Below are 21,956 nucleotides of genomic sequence, written 5' to 3'. Positions count from 1 at the left end.
AAGACACTAAACAAATTAACAATATACCATTGACCACAAGCATGAATAGGCAAGAGGTCAGGTGTTTCGGTACACAGGCAACTAGAAAAGCAGGGGGATCTGCAGAAATGCTTTGGTCATCTTTGTACATGAAGGACAATATCAAGTATGCTCTTTCTGACTGTTTGACTCACTTTGATATAACCAAACATCCACAATATTATATAGCCCTGGGGGTTGGGGAACAGCTAGAATTGCTTCAATGTTTCTAGACAAGACAATAAGGATTAGGCCTTAACATTCTGTCTTAAGCACTACTAGCCTCTGGTCACCATACCCATTTTCCCCTTAACCGTCTACCTATCAATCAAATCTGTACTATTTAGACTCAGTCTTCTCTTAGATCTACATATATTTCCCCCATTGTTTCCTCTGGCTACTAAACATTTTTTTTGACCGATTCAAGTATACATGCGTGCGCAGTAAGACTGCTCTGCATGTATCTAGATATTAGAACAATGGAGAAGGGTGACTATTCCTTCGCTATACAAATCAGGTATTACATTTAGGTAGCCACAAATCAAGCACACCCCCAAAGTCAAAGCCAGGATAGCTCTAGGCTGCCCAAACTCATGACTCTCAGTATGTCCCAGGCAGTTTCAAAGCCTTAAGAGACTTGTGCAATGGAAATTGTAGACTCTGCTACATGGCGGTGCCAGGGCTACTTGAACCTCAATATGGCGAGCATCTAGTTAAGGGACTACAGGAACCCCATCTCAGCATGCAGTGGGTCACCAGGAGTCCTATATGGGGAGTTTTCCAAAGATAAGTCCACACTCCCTGAGTATACCTATAAACATGTGAATGCACACCTGCCGGTGCTGTAATGTGTAGTACTTCCCATTTACAAATAAAAAAGGAGTAAGTTCCCTGGTGAGGATTCTGGGCTTTCACTGCCGTGGCCTGGGTTGAGTCCTGGTTGGGGAACTGAGATCCCCGCCCCCCGAAAAGGAGTAAGAGCATATGTGCGAATGCAAGTCTGGCACTGATGCATAGACTTTAGTGTGTTCTTTGACAGTAGTTCACAACTGAGTTGTGAAGATCTTTTAACCCTCATTATTCTATCTAAACAGTATCACATTCTGAGAGAAGAAGGGAGGAAAAAGGACAAGGATAATTTTTTTTTTCTTGAACTGAGTTCAAACTGTAACTCATTGAAGCATAGAGCAATGTCTTCCCTATCAACTGGGAAATGTGACAGACAAGACTAAACTAATAGCGCCTCTTCTTAACTAAGCTTTTCCTACAAGCATTTGGAGGAAACAGTCAAAACCATTAAACCTAAATCACTGCCCAGTCCCAAAGACTATTAGTCTAGGGGGTATCCTCTGACAGGCACTGTTTTACACGTTTCAGTCCAAGTGTGGTTTGTAGTAATATTGTAGTAATATTGTCATAACATGCTCAAGAACATCTGGGAATAAAATGCACACCAACAAACATGAGCTCTGGAATTATATGGCAATCCATATGTATACCTTCCCGGCTTACCTGGAACACCACTCTGGATTTCTCTAAAAGGTAAGTTCTCATATTGGCACCAATGATTCGATATCTCTTATCAAAACCAATCTCAATGTACTTCCCAAAACGGCTGCTATTATCATTCCTGGTTGTCTTAGCATTTCCGATTGACTAAGAAACAAGGGGAAAACAATAAGGTTTCAGAAGTGCAATTCATGCCCTGACATTTACAGATTTGTTCAGGGAGAGAAAGAACACAGCCCTTTAAAACGGATTCTTTAAAAAACAGAACCAGTTTTGCCCCTGCGGGCACAACTGTATGCTTTGTTCACTGCACAGCCACACAGGTGTACACTAATAGTCCGTATTGGCCTTGTTATTCTCGCACAAATTATTTTCAGAAACAGCAGACTCGAGCCCAGTGCCTGGGAGGTCTTCATCCACCATTTGTGGTATGGAACATACTCATTCACATCAACAAAGGACAAGAACAGGTGGGACCAGGGTCTGCCTAGGCACATGCCCTCTTAGTTAAATAACAGAGTTTGGTTGCTTGAAAAACTTAGTCGGTTTTATGTAAATAAGCTGGTTAAGACAAATGAATATTTTCCTGGAAATATTGCTCTGGTGTTCAGGGTCTCTTTAGCCAGTAGGCCCAGCTGGACTGCTTACTAGTGGAGTGTTAGTAATTACCCACTTAATTCAAAGCCATTTTCAGAAACCAGAGACAGTAAAATTTGGCTTTGGATTTTGATAGTTGTATCTAACTTGCAAGACACCTGCTACAGAATGCAGAGAATGTAACTTTCTGCCAAATTTTTCATATAATCTTAAAAATTTAAATGGAATATGCACTGCTTTCTGATTTAGGTAACATGCATCTATAAATTTTTCTTTCAAAGCAAAGCAAAAAACATGCTGTAGTTAGGAAAGCAAGTGTTAACATAGTGCATAAATTAAATGCTTAATAAGATAATTTCATACAATTAATATCTTTCACTGTGCAAAGCCTGTGACTATTAGGATTAGCATATTGAAACCACAGCAGAGAGAAAGATATGAAAATTATCTGGAGCATTAAGAAAGCAATACAAAAAAAAAAGCAATACAAACACAAGTGATGAAAACAGTAGTAACATAGCCATAAAAATCAACACATTAGATTCTCTGATCAATCAAAGAAAAGGTATTTTCACTCTCTGAAATATAAGACATGTATTACCCTATTCTGTTTTGGCAATGAGAACGCTGCTAACTTTCAGATTAACATTACAGATGGAAAGAATAGTTGGAAGCTATCTTCCCAGCAAAACTTGATATTACAAAAAGCACAACAAAAAGTCTCCATATATTCCCATTATTTTTATTTTGTTCAGAAAATAAACGTGAAATTTTCTTTCAGCACAACATATTCTGTCAAAGAGCAGATGAAGGGTTACATGTAGTAGCAGTGGCAGCAGCAGTAATAATTACTGAGTGTTTACCAGGCACTGTCCTAAGCACTTTCCCCCAGCAACTAAGCAAGTTAGGGGAGGGTGGTCCACAGCTTCTCCTCCCTCCCAGACTCTTATCCCAACCCCCATATGTCATCCCCCCACCCCAATCTACTTACAGTGGGGATCAGAGTGGCCAACCTGCCAAGATAATACTACACTCTGTGAGAAGAAGCAGTGAGTAGGCCAGAGTTGAAACAGACCCTTTTGTCTTTGAGTACAAGGTATATAAACATATAGCAAAGAATGGTAGAAGGAGTAAATGAAATAGAAGTCTGAAGATCTGGGTATCACACCAGGCCCTATCACTAACTTGCCATCATTTAATCCTCTGAGGAGTATTAGTGTCCCCAGGTGTAAACTGACTGGAATAGATGAGCTCTAGGGTCCCTTTCAAAAATAAAACTCTATGATTCTAAGCCTTTAACCCAATATGGAAAGAAGGTTCTGTATATAAACGATGTTTATTCATTTATTCATTTATTTTGTTCATTCCCCCTAATTGCTCCCTCTGCCTTATAAGTACTATATTTATAACAGCCTCCCTAATGCTATTTTCATTTCAATCAGCAAGAAATTGTTAAAGGAAAGAAGTTCTGTGGTCTTGATTTTACTACTGATTTCAGCGAAATGTTGAGTGAATTATTCTTCTTTACTAAATGGAGATGAAAATCTTCAACTACAGTTATTGAAGAGGAAATAGAACTATTAAGACCTAGTGTGGGGCATTCCCTGGTGGTGCAGAGGTTAAGAATCCGCCTGCCAATGCAGGGGACATGGGTTGGATCCTTGGACCGGGAAGATCCCACATGCCGCGGAGCAACTAAGCCCGTGCACCACAACTACTGAGCTTGCGCTCTACAGCCCGCGAGCCACAACTACTGAAGTCTGAATGCCTAGAGCCCGTGCTCTGCAACGAGAGAAGCCACCGCAATGAGAAGCCTGTGCACCGCAACCAAGAGTAGCCCCCGCTCACTGCAACTAGAGAAAGCCCGTGCACAGCAACAAAGACCCAACGCAGCCAAAAATTAAAAAAAAAAAAAAAAAAAAAAAAGACCCAGTGTGCCCCCAACATCTTCCCTGTCCCCATCTTAGGATGAAAATTTCTAGGAAAAAAGTATGAAAAAGAAAATTTCATAAAATTGAGTAAAAGAGAATCATTTATTTCACTGTACATTATTCGTATTTTGCAAAAGGAGCCTATGCCGGGGATGAGGAGCTTGCTTCCTAAAGGATAATGTGCAAATCCCATAAGCCACTGGGCTGTGATGTTCAAGGTGTGGGATGCTCGTGATTACTGGAGACCCAGACACTCCTTTCTTGACATCACAGTAAAGGGGTCTGATATAGAGACATAATCTTGAGGCAGGTTTAAAAGCTACAAATTTTCTAGGCCACATATTCAATATTTTACCTATATTTTCTTCCTGTAACTGGAAACCCTTTGTCACCATTCTTCAGCCCTATATTCCATTTTAATCTTTTAAGTTGGGATGCCCTCATTTGTAGCTGTTGAAAATTAGTTCTCTCTTTAACAAATTTTCTTAATCCAAATTTCTGCAGAGAAACTAAACAATAATATAGCGTGAAGTAGCTAAGTATAAGTACTGTCTTAAAAAAATTTTTTTTTCATAAATTAATTTTTTTAAAAAGTATAACTGCGGGGCTTCCCTGGTGGCGCAGTGGTTGAGAATCTGCCTGCCAATGCAGGGGACACGGGTTCGAGCCCTGGTCTGGGAAGATCCCACATGCCGCGGAGCAGCTGGGCCCGTGAGCCACAATTACTGAGCCTGCGCGTCTGGAGCCTGTGCTCCGCAACAAGAGAGGCCGTGATAGTGAAGAGGCCCGTGCACCGCGAGGAAGAGTGGCCCCCACTTGCCGCAAATGGAGAAAGCCCTCGCACAGAAACGAAGACCCAACACAGCCATAAATAAATAAATAAATAAACCCAAAGTTAAAAAAAAAAAAAAAAAGTATAACTGCTGTCTTTATCTTTTTTTGTTCATCCTAGAAAACAGGGTAAATTCCTTATAACTGCATATTAAAAAGTAGTATCTGTAGTCATTCCAAATTTTTAATATCACTCCTACTAACACAACTCAAATCTGCATTGTAGAAAAAACAGTATAGCTAGTTTTTGAAAGAGACTATAGCAAGGTCATAAAATAGTTCATTCAACTTGCCGTATTCCAGAGTTATGTTATTATATGGTCTAGGCCTAGGAGAAATGGGATTTCCTGATGCCTTCATAATCAAGACTCTGGGATCTTCTAACATTAGGGACTAAGAATGGCCTAAACTACTGCCAAATACCAAGAATTTGTTGTTATGATCAAAAACAGTCAAAATAACGGTAGGAAGCAAAGCCCTGTTGTTTTCTGAACCGAAATCAGAAACTGGCTATACAGATTATATTCTCACAATATTAACACAAGTGGGATCCACCACTATACCTGTAGCTTAAATTCTTTCAAAATCTTAATATTTGCTTAAAATCTTTACTACTCTCTTTTGGCATAAGCATCTGTTTTCTCCTGTCCGTGCTATTTCAGAAAACATTTCCAGTTCTCTTTCCAAAGCTCACCCAGCCCAGGAGGCTCTTAACTTCCCCAGCATCTCTTATTTTCTTAATCCCAAGAACAGAAGTCACGCTGCACTAGAGGGCAGCCCTGTGGGCAAGGGGTCACAGCATACTATTCTGAAGTGTCACACACAGCACTGCACACCAGGCACAATTACCTCTGGACTGATCAGTGCGAAAACCACTTGCACCACAGGTGCACCAAGCCAGTTCTAAACGCCATCTGTGTTTGGGTGACATGTAAGGCTTGACAAAGGAAAAAAACAGGAATAAAGAATGCTGACTTGGATTTTTATTAAGAAAGGTTTGTTTCTGCATGTCCAAAGTAATTTCTCTCCATTTATTGAAACTTATTTTCTCCATTTAATGGGAATACTTATAAAAATGTAACTTTCCTAAAATCATATTAATACACAAATAATTCTCTAATTACAAATCCTAAAACACTCAAATTCTCACACAAAAAGGTCTGTTTTCTTTGGCATGAGCATGTCTACTTTGTATACGTAGTCCACTTTTGAAAGGATATCCTTTCAAAGATCTTCCTTTTCCAAGAGTTTATATTATTGAATTTCTTTATCTAAACTAAAGCTGTGTGATATGCTTGACAGAAACGAGCAGAAAAATGCTTTCAAGATTATGATTTAAGTTTATAGTTCATATCTGGAAAAATGTAAAAACTTATAGCTAAACAGGTTGGACTAAGTACAGAAAACGAAATGCGGGCAAAGGAATAATGAAACTCATTCATGCTTGAGCATAGTGAATCCTGTATTTTACAAAGAGCTTAAATAAGCTCAGGATTGTGGGAAAAGGAGTAATTTATACTTCCAGTATAAGGAGCAATAGATACAAGTCAATTAACTGGGAGAAAAGAAACTTTAGGAAATGAAGTGCCATTGCCAGCTACTTGGAGGCAACGATCCAATGGTAGGTTAAAAATGCAGGTTTATGGAATAAAGTAGATTCCTCTATAGCTAGACTTTACTCAAAATGTCTATCTTACTGAATTTTTACTTTTCCTAGATCTCTCACTAACATCCGGAAAAGTATTTTCCTACGATTACCGGTTGAGAGATCCTAGACTTTCTGACGTGTGCTGTATCAATCAATTTTTTGAGCCTGTTTCTTAATGAGAGAATATAGTGAGAAGGCCATGGCTGCCTTACCTCCATGATGGGGTTGGATGCCAACACCTTTTCCTCAACATTGGCTTCACTGGCGGAACCACTTACAGTTGCAAAGTATCGCATGGCATACTTAGCTGAAACTGTTTTTCCTGCCCCAGACTCTCCACTTACAATGATGGACTGATTTCGTTCATCTCTGTAAAAGAAAGAAGAGTGACTGACAGTGCTGCCCACTTTTGAATGTGATTAACATTATTTTCTCTGTATTCTCATCAATGAGCCATGGTGAGTTCCTGCTGGTTCACACATGCAAAAATGTGGGAAGGAACCTAAGAATGACATTTCCTAATAAAAACAATCACTTATAAACTAACAATGAACAGAGAGGGAGAAGAGATATCAGGCATCAAATTAGAGAGCATCACATCTAAGGATGAATCTGTAATAGTCTCTGAATTTTTTGTGTGTACATATCTCAAATACACTTTATTCCTAGAGAATTAGTTTGGTCTATTATAGTACTGTTGTCAACCACCTTTAGAAGAGACAGGAGTTACAGCAAACAAATTTAGAAGAAAATACTACTTAATTGAAAAAACAATTATCTACTAACTGTCCGCAGTGTCTCCCACAAACTCCAGCTCTTACTAAAGTACCCTCATTACCAGAGAAGAAATGGTTCATTTGTTGGCTGATTCATTCAAATATGTTAGAACTCAAAGACTACCAACTGGACTTCCCTGGTGGCACAGTGGTTAAGAATCCGCCTGCCAATGCAGGGGACACGGGTTCGAGCCCTGGTCCGGGAAGATCCCACATGCCGCGGAGCAACGAAGCCTGTGCACGACAACTACTGAGCCTGCGCTCTAGAGCCCATGAACCACAACTACTGAGCCCACGAGCCACAACTACTGAAGCCCGCGTGCCTAGAGCCCGTGCTCTGCAACAAAAGAAGTCACCGCAATGAGAAGCCCGCACATCGAAGAGTAGCCCCCACTCGCTGCAACTAGAGAAAGCCTGCGTGCAGCAACGAAGACCCAATGCAGCCAAATTAATTAATTAATTAATTAATTTAAAAAACAAAGACTATCTACTATTACACCTGTAATTCATTCATACAATGACTCAAAACTCTAGGTGAGGAACTTGCTCCTAAGACTATCATTTCTTTGAGGATGAGGACCTATGTCACCATATCGGTAATATCCAGCAACTAGTCCAGAGTCTGACACATCACAAGTGCTCAGTAAATGTATATTGATTATACGTAAATAAAACTTTAATAACCAACCTAGCCTAGGAATAAATCTGCTTTGGCTACGATTTCGACTGGGAAAGAAGCAGGAAACTTCCACTTCCTGAGGTGAAACCAGCAGTCAGCTTCAATCCATCAAATTAATTGAACAAGTACATAAAGGTAGTATCATTTTTGCCCTTAATTTATGGAGAGACAAGATGAGTTCAAAGGTTTTTAGGCCACAAGATTACGAGGTTATTTCACCATAGAAGACGATCTTTTAAAAGAAATTTATTTATCCAACAAACATTTAGCAAACACCTACTACGTGCCAAACATTGTGCTAAATACTAGGGATACAAGTTTAAAAAGCCATGATCTGCATCCTCAAGTGGTTGAGGGTCTGAGAGGAAAGACAAACTAATAATTAAAGATTATAATACATGGGATGGGGTATTGAGAGGAGGAAGAGGTGATCAGGCAAGGCACCCTGGAGATGATACCTCAGCAAAGTCTAGAAAGATGAGTAAGAGAAAGCAAGCAAGGGAAAAGGAAGTTAGGAAGGAAACATTCCAGGGAAAGGAGATAACATAAATGAAGGCTCAGATGCATGAGAAATTAGGAAACATCAGATAATTTAATTTGGCTAGAACACGAAGTAATGACAGATAAGGCTGCAGAGGTTAACGAGAAATGGATCATAAAGATCTTACATGAGATGTTAAGGAATCTGAAGTTTACCTAAAGGTCATGGAGTGCTACGGCAGGGTTTTAAACAGAAAATAAACAATCTAATTAGTAAAAACGCTCTGGCAGCAATGTGGATATGGGTGGCAGGGGTCCAGATGAAAAGGTATGAAAGTCTGAACAAAGACTGTGGTGGCCATGACTGAGAGAGGCAGATGGGTTTAAGAGACACCAAAGTGATAGAATCAAAAGTATCTGCAATAAGTTTCCAAAGTAGAAAGATTTTTCTATGGTAAAGGTTGTTTTTTCGTTGAGAAAGGGTGGTCACTGTATTATTTTACAAACGTTGAAAAATACAATGGGAGTACCCAACTCAGGCCTGATTAAGTACATTCACATCACACTACCACCATCTGTAAGCAGCCTGTTCAGATGCTCTGACTCCCATACTGCCGGGAAAATCAGGAGGACCTAGGTGTCACAAGGAATGTTTAATACTTACAGTAAAAGCTTGCATGTAACCCTCATTTTTATAAAACATCCTTGAACCTCATACTATCTCATTCTCTTTTTATTTGAACTTCTAGACTCAACTGGATATTCCCACGGCCTCTGTTCATACATGCCTGATTTCAAGATAAATCACTCAAAAACAACAAAAAAACCCAAACAGTTTTCATTGTGGAGCAATGTCCCTTTTTTTTTCGTCATTTAGAATATTTTAATGTTCTCAGAATTGATGTCTTTGATACATTAATCAAGGACAGCATCAGCAGTCTTTGGATTCCCTTCCAAAATATAACTAGAAAAATGATCTCTTCCTAATTCCTGCATGATCAGTTCTGTCACTACACCCTGTGTGATAGCTACCTTGACAAAATTCTCCCAGCATTCCTTCCAATAATAAACAAGGTGAAGAGGCTTCCACTAGTCTGACGAAAAGGAATTATTAGTAGGAACTGCTATCCTAAACTGTACTGCCTTTGAAATACTATTTCAAGTCTTTATGACAAAATGTTACGTCAAAAAAAATGAAGCATTCATTATGTAGTAGCCCTTTCCTATACCATGGGGAAGAAGAGAACTGTTAAAGGAGATAAGGCTGAGGATTATTCAAATGAATCACACAGATTTGTACAAATACACACATATACACATTGATGTCAAGCACATACCAGATACATTTTCTCTTCCAGGATTTACGATCCTGGATCCACATGACCAACAATTTTTAAGGGACTTTATTATTTATTACATTTCCCTGACTTTGGCAGAGGCTTCCCTTCTTCTCGAAGCCTAGTAGAGCATTCCAATATATAAATAAGTACGACTTTTCCATTACATAAATTTCTCTGAATTGGGCTCTGGTCTTCGATCTGTCATTTACCAATTTCATGACTTTGAGCAATTGCATGCCCTCTCTGGGTCACAGTTTCCCTCATTTTTAAGATTAAATAGCATCTAAAGTCTTTCTCAATTCTAAAGTACTATAACTTAAAAGTTAAACTAACTCTGGAGTTGATTTTTCAGGTGTTGGATGGGCCATAGCCTGCAGTCTAAGCCAGGTAAACTCAAGTACAATTGGAATAGGACAGGCTTACAGATGCTCAGATGGGCTTGAAGGGCTGTACTTGAAATGGGCAGACATTTCTTCTCCGTAGGACCCCTGAATCTGAGATGGCCAAAATCAATAAAGGGCTACAAAGAGAAAAAATGTAAATTCCATCCCCCTGCTTTTAAATTAAGAACAGGAAACAGAAATCTTTATAAAGTAAGTACAGTAGTCTTTAAAACGTTTTTCAGTTATATGTGGCCACAGGAAGAAATGCCAAAAAGAGACAAGAGCAGAGAAAGGTAGAAGTGGGGAGCCAACTAGAGACACAGAAGGGAGAAGGGTAATACATAATGAAGACATGCAAAGGGAAAAACAAGAAAAGTATAATAGAGATGCGGAGAAAATAGACAAAAACACCAGGGATAAAAAATTTTATGGTTTTAAGGTGAATATCAGAGTCTACCCTACTCTATTTATTTCAGCTGTAAGCTTTAGATTGTTGCATCTATGTAAATAATAATTTATTATTCTTTGAAATTTTGATTAGCTGGTCAGCCACTATTCACAATCCTTCAGGTTTCTCGTCCTTATAAGAACCTTCTTTTACTTTTGGGATGTAGATATCACTTCAAGGACCTGATAAGACCAAGTGAAGGAACAGAGATTCACCACTCTTCATCAAGGAAAGATCAATCTGGAGCATCCTAAGGATGCAGGAACTGAAAATTTATGATTTCTGGCTTGGCCAGTCCTCTCAAGGGCCCCTGCAATGATCCTAAATAGCCTGGGTACTGGGTGCCCTGGAGTAGAGGTGAACTCTTGTGGCCTGTTTCAGTCAATGTTGCTTCCAGAGACTATAATGTGAACAAAAAGCCACTACCTAAAAATACTGCTTCATTCATTCATGCAACAAACATGTGATGAGTAGCCACAATGTGCCAAACACTTTATGAAGATAAAAGACTCTAGGGTCATAGCCTATTGAGAGAGACTGAAAAGTACAGTTTAAATACAGTGGAGTAATTACAAGACAAGAGGTCTATCCAGGATATTATGAAAGCATGGAGAAGGGGTATAGAACTAGTGGAAGATGTGAGGAAGAGCTGCCAGGAAATGCTTTCTAGAGAAGGTGATGCCTGAATTGACTCTTATACGATAATTAGGAGAAAACTAGGTTGTATGGGAAAAAGGCAATAGGAATTAAACTATGGAGAGGTACCTGAAACCCCAGGAAATAAATTATTTCAAGGATAGACTATCCACTCTGGGTTGATGAAAGAGAGAGATGTTACACTTGAGTCTATTTTCCTTCTATCTATATATCTATTTGGTTTGTCCAGCCGTTCCTTAGATTATATCTAGTAAGATTCATTTTGTATCAGGTATATTATTTTATACATTTTCCTTCTGAACTTTACCCTTTAAAAATGTAATCTCTCTAGGTTATGGTGCTCATATTTTCCAAGACCATCATCTTGTCCTCTGCAAACTTAACGAGCATACTTTCCATTCACATCCAGGTCGTTAATGAGGAAATTAAGTAATGCCAGCCTCAGACCTGACTCATGCAGGACCCATTTTACTATATCCACACACCTCAATGTTGACTCTCTCATAACCATCCACTGGGTGTTGCCATGTACCTTGGTTAAGTGTACAAGCACCTAGGTCTAATTTTTAGCTTATAAGTGAACATGTTCTCATGAAACAAAATCTAGAGTTTTATTTTCTTGCAGGCACTCAATCTAATTGCTTCTCCCTTATCTGATCCCTTGCTAAAAAGGAAAATTATTAAGTTAGTGTAATATAATGCTTTCTTCCAACATTGTGTATTTACTGTGATGCGGCTTTCACTTGAGACTCTAATCCTTATTTCTCTCGTTAGAGGGTGCTAGGTTTTTCTACATTTTTATCACTTGTCAAACCTCAAGCTGCTCAGCTCTGTTTCTCCAAGATTTCTGCTTTTGATCAATCCCAAGAAGAAAAGATTTACACTCTAAAGTGGATACTAGACAATGCGTTCACAAAACAATATGTAGTATTAGTTTTTAAGTATAAATATTTACCATAAGACTGTGCTGGCACACTGATGAAAGCTGTGCTACAGAGGCAGAGAGATTATTCAGGAAATGAAAATAAGCGTTTCCTGGAGATACACCAAATTCCTGCTGAGAAGTCTGTCACATGACTATCAGATCTTCTCATGTCAATCTGACTTTTCTGTTCCATCAGTATAGAGCCTATGAAATTAATATAAAGATTCCATAACAGAAATAGCCAATTTTTTTTCCAGTTATACATATTCTTTTTTTAATATTCTTTTCCATTATGGTTTATCATAGGGTATTGAATATAGTGCCCTGTGCTATACAGCAGGACCCTGTTGTTTATCTATCCTATGTATAAAAGCTTACAGCTGCTAACCTCAACCTCCCACTCACTCCCTCCCCCAACCCCCTCCCCCTTGGCAACCACCAGTCTGTTCTCCATGTCTATGATTCTGTTTCTGTTTCATAGATAAGTTCATTTGTGTCATATTTTAGATTCCACATATAAGTAATATCATATGGTATTTGTCTTTCTTTCAGAAATAGCCAATTTTATTTGTTCGTAACTTTTATAGACTCATATACTTACAGTACTTTATTCCTACTACAAACTTATTGGGTAGGTAGTTCTCAGTAAGTCCCAAATTCATATAGTAAAGAATTCTGAAGAGGAATCATTTATCAGGAACTGAGGTGGTCTCAAAGTAAAACTTGAGTGGGATCATGAAGAATAAATAGAAACGGAGCATGGAGAAGAATATTCTAGGCTGAATAAAAGGTACAGAAATAAAAGTATGCAATGTTAGTTAATCTGAGGGAATAGATTAATATTGTGATAATATTGTGTTAGAATAGGGTCATATAGTTGGAAGTAAGAAAATTAAACAACAAAGAAGAAAGGCTCTGTAGCCTCAGAGCTTGATTCATATCTCAGCTCCCAGATACTATTTATTAGCATGATAGTCTGAAAGTTACTTTCCTCAGTCTCCTCATTTGTAAAGCAGGGGTGATGATGTCTGCTCCCAGAGGTGTAATGAAGATTAGAGGTAACATGCCTGATATCATGCTTGGCACATAGTATACCTCTAAACATGGTAGCTGCTAACTAATAGAAGTTAATTCACCTTTATATATCATACATAAAATTCCTTATCAGGCAGCGTGTCTATCTGCCTAAGTAGGAATACTTGGCACCACAGGGCAGGTGAGTCACAATTGGTAACAGGAGAGATTTTATAATCTATAACAGCCAGCATCCACTTGGCCAATGAACCTTAGAAGAGTGAAGCATTCAGAGTTCTGCCTAAACAAATGCAAGAAGGGGCCACCCTAAGGAAAGGCCTAGCAACAGAGTCAGGAAGAATAAAACCCGATGAGAAGCTAAAATGAACAGAAAGAGAAGGCAGACATGAGACTCCATGATGATGAAGACCGTGATGACAGTAACAGCTTATATTTAAACAGTGTTTTTCAAAGTGCTTTTTATGTTTATCATCTAATGTAATTTTCACCTCTGAAGTAACCATGATAAATATTATCTTTTCTTCACTGGGGGAAACAATAACACAGAGAGGTCGGATGGCTTATCCAAGGTTAGAGTAGAGTTGGGTTGTTACACTCCACATCTCTTAGTTTCCAGAGGAAAAGTCTATACTATGCTCCTTCTGCTTTGCTACAAGCTCCTTACCATAGTCTGCCCTCCACTAGAAAGAGTAAAAGACTTATGCGTTCGTGCCCATGAAACTGAAAGGTAACAAGTGTGTACAACAGAATGCCTTAAATGTAAAGCTAGACCATCTAGTACAAGTGTTCTATTTTATAGGTGATAAAACTGAGGCCCTGGGAGACCAGAAGATTTAAGCTTATATAGTTATTTATTGATGCAGCTGTGACTAATACAGATATCTTTTCCATTACACTAAGGTTATGAATATAACTCTCTAATTTATTTCAAGAAAACTCATAAATGAAACTTAATCGATAAAATTTATTTGCTCTACCATTAACAAGGGAGGAAAAAAATACCAAATCAAAGCAATCAATATCACTTGGTTTTAGGGAAACAAAAAGAAAAAAAAAACCCTGATGTTTTAAGGAAAATAATATTGTGATTTAGTTATCAGAGAGCAATGAGTTTCAGCATGAGAAAAGACTGGCAAGAATGTGAGGCAAAAATGGTGAAACAAAAATATAAGAAGACAAACAGATACAGCAGCCCACTGAGTTTTTCTCCTCTGTAAGCCAATGGGACTGTTAAAATTAAGAGGCTAGTCTATGAAGGGGCGCTTTTCTCTGTAAGGGGCATCTTCAGAAAGAAGTCATGAGTCAAGGAGCCTGATTATGCTACTGTAACTGGACATGTATCTACTGGGGAAGAATCACTCGTGTCAGCTCTGCTTTGAGGATAGATGTTGAAAATGCCATTTCGACCTTAAAGATCTAAAACAGAACTCCACCCCCTTCCTCCTCCCGCCCTCCCACCCCACATGCACAACCTGCTCTGCCTGCAATCTCTCCATCTCAGTAAACAGCAACTCCAGGCTTTTAGGTGCTCAGATCAAATACTTTGCTGCCATCCCTGACTTCTCTTTTTCTCGCATACCCCCACGTGAGCAAGCCTTGGTACATTCTACCTTAAAAATTTATCCAGAATCCATCCACTTCTTACCATCTCCAATTATATTCTCCTTAATTAGATTATTAGCTCTTGCTTGGATCAATGCAAAATCCTCCTAACTAGTCTCGTGGATTCGACCATTGTCGCCATTACATTCTGTCCTTTGGTTTGGGTTTTTTTTTTTTCCTAACTTTACTTTTGATATGATTTCAAACTTACAGAAAATTGCAAAAATAGTAAAATGAACTCCTGTATATGCTTTATTCAGATTCACCAATTGTTTAGGTTTTGCTCATTTGTTTCATAAATGTCTCTGTTTCTCTTATTCTGATATTTTCTGAAACATTTGAGAATAAGTTATAGACATGATGACTCCTACGTATTTTAGAGTATATTTCCTAAGAACAATGACATTGCTCTTTCATATTGACCGTGATCAAAATCAGAAAATGTAATGTTGATATAATAGTATTATTTAATCCACAGTCTATATTGCAATTTTATCAATCATCCAGCAATGCCCCCTACAAAGTTACCTTCTCTCCCTCATCATCAAGGATTCAATTCCAAATATTCACCGCATTTAATTGACATGTTTCCTCTCTCTCCTTTAATCAGGAATAGTTCCTCAGTCTTTCTTTGACTTTTTTGACCTTGCTAATTTTGAAGAGTATATAGAGTTATTTTGTAGTATGCACATCATTTTCAGTTTTTCTGAGTTTCCTCATGATTAGATTCAGGATATACATTTTTGGTATCTATCATCAATTTTTAACACAGCTGCCAGATCATGCCATTCCTCTGCTCAAAACCCGCACTTAGAGAAAAAGTCAAATTTGCTATAATAGTCCTCAAGGCTTTGTATGGTCCCTGCAATTGCTAATCTCTTTGTCTGGAATATTCTTCCCCCAGATATCTGAACAGCTTGCTTTCTCCTTTCCTTTATGTTATTACTCAAAAGACAGCTTCTTTATGGAGTTGGACAATGTCATCAACTTATGTATGTAAAAACAAACATCTAAGGATAGCCAGGAAAATAATGAAAAAGACAAACTATTGGGGGCTTCCCTGGTGGCGCAGTGGTTGAGAGTCTGCCTGCCAATGCAGGGGACACAGGTTCGAGCCCTGGTCTGGGAGGATCCCACATGCTGCAGAGCAACTGGGCCCGTGAGCCACAACTACTGAGCCTGCGCATCTGGAGCCTGTGCTCCGCCACAAGAGAGGCCGCGACAGTGAGAGGCCAGTGTACCGCAATGAAGAGTGGCCCCCGCTTGCCGCAACTAGAGAAAGCCCTCGCACAGAAACGAAGACCCAACACAGCCAAAAATAAATAAATAAATTAATTAATTTTAAAAAATAAATTAAAAAAAAAAAGACAAACTATGAGGGGGTTTAATGGTATCAGACACTAAGACATACTATAAAGCCACTATAATCAAAGCAGTGTGGTACTGGGACATGAATAAAGAAAGTAGAAAGAACAGAGCCAAGAAATTGACCTAAGAACATAAGAAAATTTAGGATATGATGAATTTTAGGTGGCATCTCAAATAACTGGGGCAACGATGGGCTTCTTAGTAAGTGATGCTAAGATAACTGGGTAGCCATTTAGAAAAAAGATAAATTTAGATCCGTATCTCTCATAATTCAAAAGTATAAACTTTAATGGGATCAGTGATCCAAAGGTAAATTATAAAACAATACAAGGACTAGAAGATTAAATTCTCTTTTACCTTGGTGTAGGGAAAGCTTTTCTAGCAATGACTCAAAATCCACAGCAATAAAAAAAAAAAAGATTAATACATTTGTATAGAAAATGGCCATAAACAAAATCAAACTGGGGGGAAGTATCTGCAACATATAACACAGGTTAAGGGCTAATATACCTAATATATATATATATTTTTAACTCTTAAAATTGAGGATCAAAGAAACAAAAACACAACAGAAAAGTGGAAAAAGACATGAATGGACAATTCAGCCCATAAACAAAGAAACAAACAGAAGAAAAGTGAACTGCTCTTAAACATATGAAAAGATGTTTGAACTTATTCATATTTAAAGAAATGCAGATGAAAACAACATTGAGATACCATTTAAATTGGCAAGAACTAAAAACAAAGATTATACATTCTGTTGATCAAGCTATGGGGAAATAGGCACTTCTGAACATTTTTGGCAGGAATGAAAACCAGAACAACTCTACCAGAGGGAATTTGGCAGTATATTTACACCTACTTTTTGACCTACTAACACCACTTTTAGCAACTTACCTGAAGCTACACCTCTAAAAATACACCTCTAAAAATGTGCTCCACCTCCAACCTGTCTTCTTAAAGGCCAGTCAAGGTTACTGCAATAGTACGGAACACTGTGTAACCCAATGCAGGCAAATTAGCCTTTGGGGACAAGACCGTGTACACTGTGAAGCCAAATATCCAGAACCCCAACCCCGCTGTGTACTAGCTGAGAGGCCCCAAATCCAGCAACACCTCCATCTGCTTATACACCGATTTTGATTTTCAAACCATTGTGTTGCAAGTCACCAGGCCATGATGTTCAGCTCAAACAGCACTGTGATAGACATGGGGGCCACAGGTTCCAAGAGCAACTGGGTCCTGGCTTGGAGCAAAAGCACCAATTTTGGATGTGAAGACACGTTCAACCAGACCTTCTACCCCAGCTCAAGAATTCCTGTGATGCCAAGTTGGTAGAGAAAAGCTCTGAAACAGACATGAACCTAAACTTCCAAAGCCTGTCAGTGATCAGGTTCTGCAACCCCCTCCTGAAAGTGGTTGGGTTTAACCTAATCATGGCGCTGTGGCTGTGGTCCAGTTGAGGTCGCCAAGAACGTGAGAGTCCCCTGCTCCATCTCCCTTTGCTCCCCATCACTCCTCATGTCCCTCTTCAAGCAGAGAGGTGAACTCTCTACCCCTGCGGACAAGAAGTCTCCCTCCACCTCTCTGGCCCCCTGGCAATATCACCAACTGGGCTGTACCAAATATTTGTGATCAAGATATTGAAGAGCTGCCCAACACTGCTGCTACCCACTCTGTTCCCTCATTGCTGCTTGCCATTGCCCGACATTCCCAGCAGAGATGGGGACTGCTGCAGCCTCTTCCGGCTCTGAAGAAACTCCCTACCTCCTCCCCCCACCACCGTCCCCACCCCTGAGATTGCCTCTGATGTCCCAATGGATGATGGACCCCCCATGGGTTCTCTTGGGCTCTAGCTCCTGGAGAACGTTGTGCGGAGTTTATATTTTTAAAATAGTGTTCATAAAGACATACATATCACCCTTTTCCCCAAGATGTGGACAAAACCATCTCATTATCTAGGCCTTTGCTCCACTGTGTATCTGGGTCACGTTGTATATTTTGCTGCCATAGCTTCGTTAAAAGCAATTCGGAAGAGCAATAAATAAATACAAATACAAAAATGTATATGCACAAGGTTATTTACTGTAGCGCTATTTGCAACTGCAAAATGTTGAAAACAATCTAAGTGATCATATATGGGAGAGTGGTTGAATAAATTAATAAAGTGGTGGGGAAGAAAGGAACCAACCTAAGTAACTTTGGAAATTGGCACTTTATATTACGTAAGGCTAAAGACAAAATGAATTGGAAGCAAATGTATTTGAGTGGTAAATTTGCTTTTCACAGGGGTATGGGTTAGCATTTCTGATACAAAGAGTATTCCAGGATTGAGCAAACAAGTAAATATATTATGGATAATGAGAGCCAGGGTTTTCAAGATCAAAGAAAAAAGTGAAAAGAAGGAAAAAGAAATCAAGAATAAAAATTGTGGTGTTGAACTGGATTTGGAGGTATCAGTGTGAACTTATGGTTTTTTTTTTTTTTTAAACGAATTAAATGTTACCGGCTCTGTTTTTTTTTTTTTAAAGATTTATTGATTGATTGATTGATTGATTGCTATGTTGGGTCTTCGTTTCTGTGCTAGGGCTTTCTCTAGTTGCGGCAAGCGGGGGCCACTCTTCATCGCGGTGCGCGGGCCTCTCACTATCGCGGCCTCTCTTGTTGCGGAGCACAGGCTCCAGACGCGCAGGCTCAGTAGTTGTGGCTCATGGGCCCAGTTGCCCCGCGGCATGTGGGATCCTCCCAGACCAGGGCGCGAATCCGTGTCCCCTGCATTAGCAGGCAGATTCTCAACCACTGCGCCACCAAGGAAGCCCCGAACTTATGGTTTTTAATATACATATTAAATATACATATAGGTATGTGCATGTGTATGTGTGTAAAGATGTGCAAACTCGTTCCTACTTAGAGAAAGGTAAATTAAAAACAACACTAGGATACCATTTCTCACCTGCCAGACTATTCTTCTATGCATTCATAGTTTTGCATTACATTATATTATCAAGAGATAATCTAGTCTTGAAAATAGCTTTTTTTCTCCCATTCTCCACTCTCAAAATAATAGGGTTCCCCGATTAACATCAAAGACATTTCCCTGATGCTGTTCAGGATCACTGATGCCCCAGCATCTGCTAACTTGAAAATTCACACTTTCCTTGAGATTTAATTCTACCAGATACAGACAGATTTCTTTCAGCACTTAGGCCTTTTAGTTCTGGTCTGCCACTCACTAGCTGAATGACATTGGGCAAGTCACTTAATACCTACAAACCTTGATCCACTCAGCTGTAAAACATAACATCTGTCCTTGCATGGTCACAGAATTACAATGAGATTCCAAAGGCAGTTTTTAAAAACTATATGTCCTTTTACAAATATTAGGTTATTTTAATAATAATGCAGGCCAGGGACTTCCCTGGCAGGCCAGTGGTTAAGACTCCGCACCTCCACTGCAAGCGGCGTGGGTTAGATCCCTGGTCAGGGAACTAAGATCCCACATGCCGCACGGCACAGCCAAAAAAAAAAAATGCAGGCCATCTGAGACAAATCAACCAAGGCTGTTTATTCAATAATTTACTAGTTGTTATTCACTGTATTTTAAAATATCTGTGACTCAGCAAAGAAGAAATTATCACATCTAATAAAAGTCGTGAAATAATAAATAGAGCTTCCACCAACCTGGCCATTTGCTTGTAAGCTTCTTCAGCTACTGCAAAGATATGTGGATCCATATCACCCATGTTCTGACCACTATATGCATTAATAATATCTTCTCCATAAATAGGCAGCTGTTCATAAGGATTTATAGCTACTAGGACTATACCTGGGGAGAAAGGTAAAAAAAAGCAAAAGGAGAAGTCAATAATATCCTCATGGGCATATCAAACTTGGTAAAGTGAGAATCATAGTTAATACAAATTCAATTTCAGTTAATATTGAACTAACAAATTGTTAAGGGTCAAAATATATCATAGCCTTTGCCTCTGAACCCATTATACCTAGTCCTAACTAAAACACCATTTACAAACTAGACTAGGTGATTTAAAATAATAAAAACTGTGGCAATGTTGAAAGGACTTTAAATATTTTCATAATATATTTTAAACCAAAAATTCCACGTCTAGAAATTTATCCAAATGAAATAATCATAGATTCACGTAAAGGTTTTTTTTTTAAAATAAAGATGTTTATCATAATGTTATTCATAACAGTGAAAAGTAGAAACAAAGTATATAATAAAGGGAGAGTGGTTTATGTATAGCACAGGGAACTATATTCAATATCCTGTGATAAACCTTAATGGAAAAGGATGAAAAAATATATACATATGTACAACTGAGTCACTTTGCTGTATAGCAAAAACTAAACACAACATTGTGAATCAACTATACTTCAATAAAATTTTTTTTAAAAAGGAAGAGTGGTTTAATATGTATTATTATATCCATGTAACAGACTATTGAGCTACCACCACAAATCATGTTTATAAAAAATATTAAGTGTCATAGGAAAACATGACACAAAACTATATATAGACTGATTCCAATTTTATATCTATTTATACTCTCTCACATATACACACAGGATATAAGACAACATAATACTGGTTATTTTTCAGTGGTGAATTACATGTAATTCTTTTTAATTTTTTATACTTTTTTTAGCATTTCCTTAAATTTTACAGCAAGTATATATTAACTTAATAAAGTCATTCATTCAACAAATATTTATTTGACTACAACTAGCTTTCAAGTCATTTCTAAGTGCTATATTTACAACAGTAAACAAACAAAAAGACAAATCTAAATGGAGTATAACCTTTAAAAATTGTGGGGACTTCCCTGGTGGCGCAGTGGTTAAGAATCCACCTGCGAATGCAGGGGACACGGGTTCCATCCCTGGTCCGGGAAGATCCCACATGCCGTGGAACAACTAAGCCTATGCACCACAACTACTGAGGCTGTGCTCTAGAGCCTGTGAGCCACAACAACCGAGCCCACGGGCCACAACTACTGAATCCCTCATGCCTTGAGTCCGTGTTCTGCAAGAAGAGAAGCCACCACAATGAGAAGCCCACACACCACAACAAAGAGTAGCCCCTGTTCGCCGCAACTGGAGAAAGCCCATGTGCGGCAACAAAGACCCAACGCAGCCAAAAAAAACAAAACAAAACAAAAAGTGTGTCACTGTACTATACACCTGTAAGTTATATAACATTGTACATCAATTATATTTCAATAAAAATTGTTTTAACAAAAGGAAAAAATTTTGCCCTCATGAACCTTATATTCTAGAGGGAAATGCAGACAATAAAATAAGTAAGAAAAATATATATCATAGGTTAGACAGTAGTAAGGAAAAGGGGGGAAAATTAAACAGAGAAGGAAGACAGACACCTAGGAGAAGAAAAGATAGGGCGGACAGGAAAGGCTTCACTGAGAAGGTAGCATATGTGCAAGAAAAAAATAAATTGAAGAAAAATGAAAATTGAGAAAAAGAAATATTCAGTTAATAGGTAGGGAAGAAAAAGAGCAAATATCAAGGATATAAAAGGTATAAGTTCTTTTAAGAAGAAAAGATACCTGTTCCTTTTCAAAACAGGAGCGTAATGAAGAAATGCTGAGCGCTGAGTTGGGTACACCAAGCAAAGAGACTTAGAAGGAAATGAATGGAAATCCCAGACCTGGGTCTCGGCAGAGAATGATTAGTGAAAGAAGGGTAAGAAG

General features: G+C 38.6%; 1 protein-coding gene across 7 annotated transcripts in view; it reads right to left on the bottom strand.

Annotated features, from left to right (window-relative positions):
• Positions 1–21,956, bottom strand: part of MYO5A (myosin VA) — a 200,720-nt gene that overhangs the window by 105,818 nt on the left and 72,946 nt on the right. For all 7 annotated transcript variants that reach the window (XM_036842522.1, XM_036842523.1, XM_036842527.1 and 4 more), the window contains exons 4-6: positions 19,909–20,053; positions 6,747–6,903; positions 1,531–1,674 (exon numbers count right to left, since the gene is read on the bottom strand). In XM_036842522.1, coding sequence (XP_036698417.1) covers positions 1,531–1,674; positions 6,747–6,903; positions 19,909–20,053 — 446 coding nt within the window. The remainder of the gene's footprint in view (positions 1–1,530; positions 1,675–6,746; positions 6,904–19,908; positions 20,054–21,956) is intronic.

This window comes from Balaenoptera musculus, chromosome 2 (assembly GCF_009873245.2).
Source record: "Balaenoptera musculus isolate JJ_BM4_2016_0621 chromosome 2, mBalMus1.pri.v3, whole genome shotgun sequence".
Classification (NCBI taxonomy): Eukaryota; Metazoa; Chordata; class Mammalia; order Artiodactyla; family Balaenopteridae; genus Balaenoptera; species Balaenoptera musculus.
The sequence above is the reverse complement of the archived record's forward strand: the minus strand, read 5'-3'. Positions and strand labels throughout refer to the sequence as shown.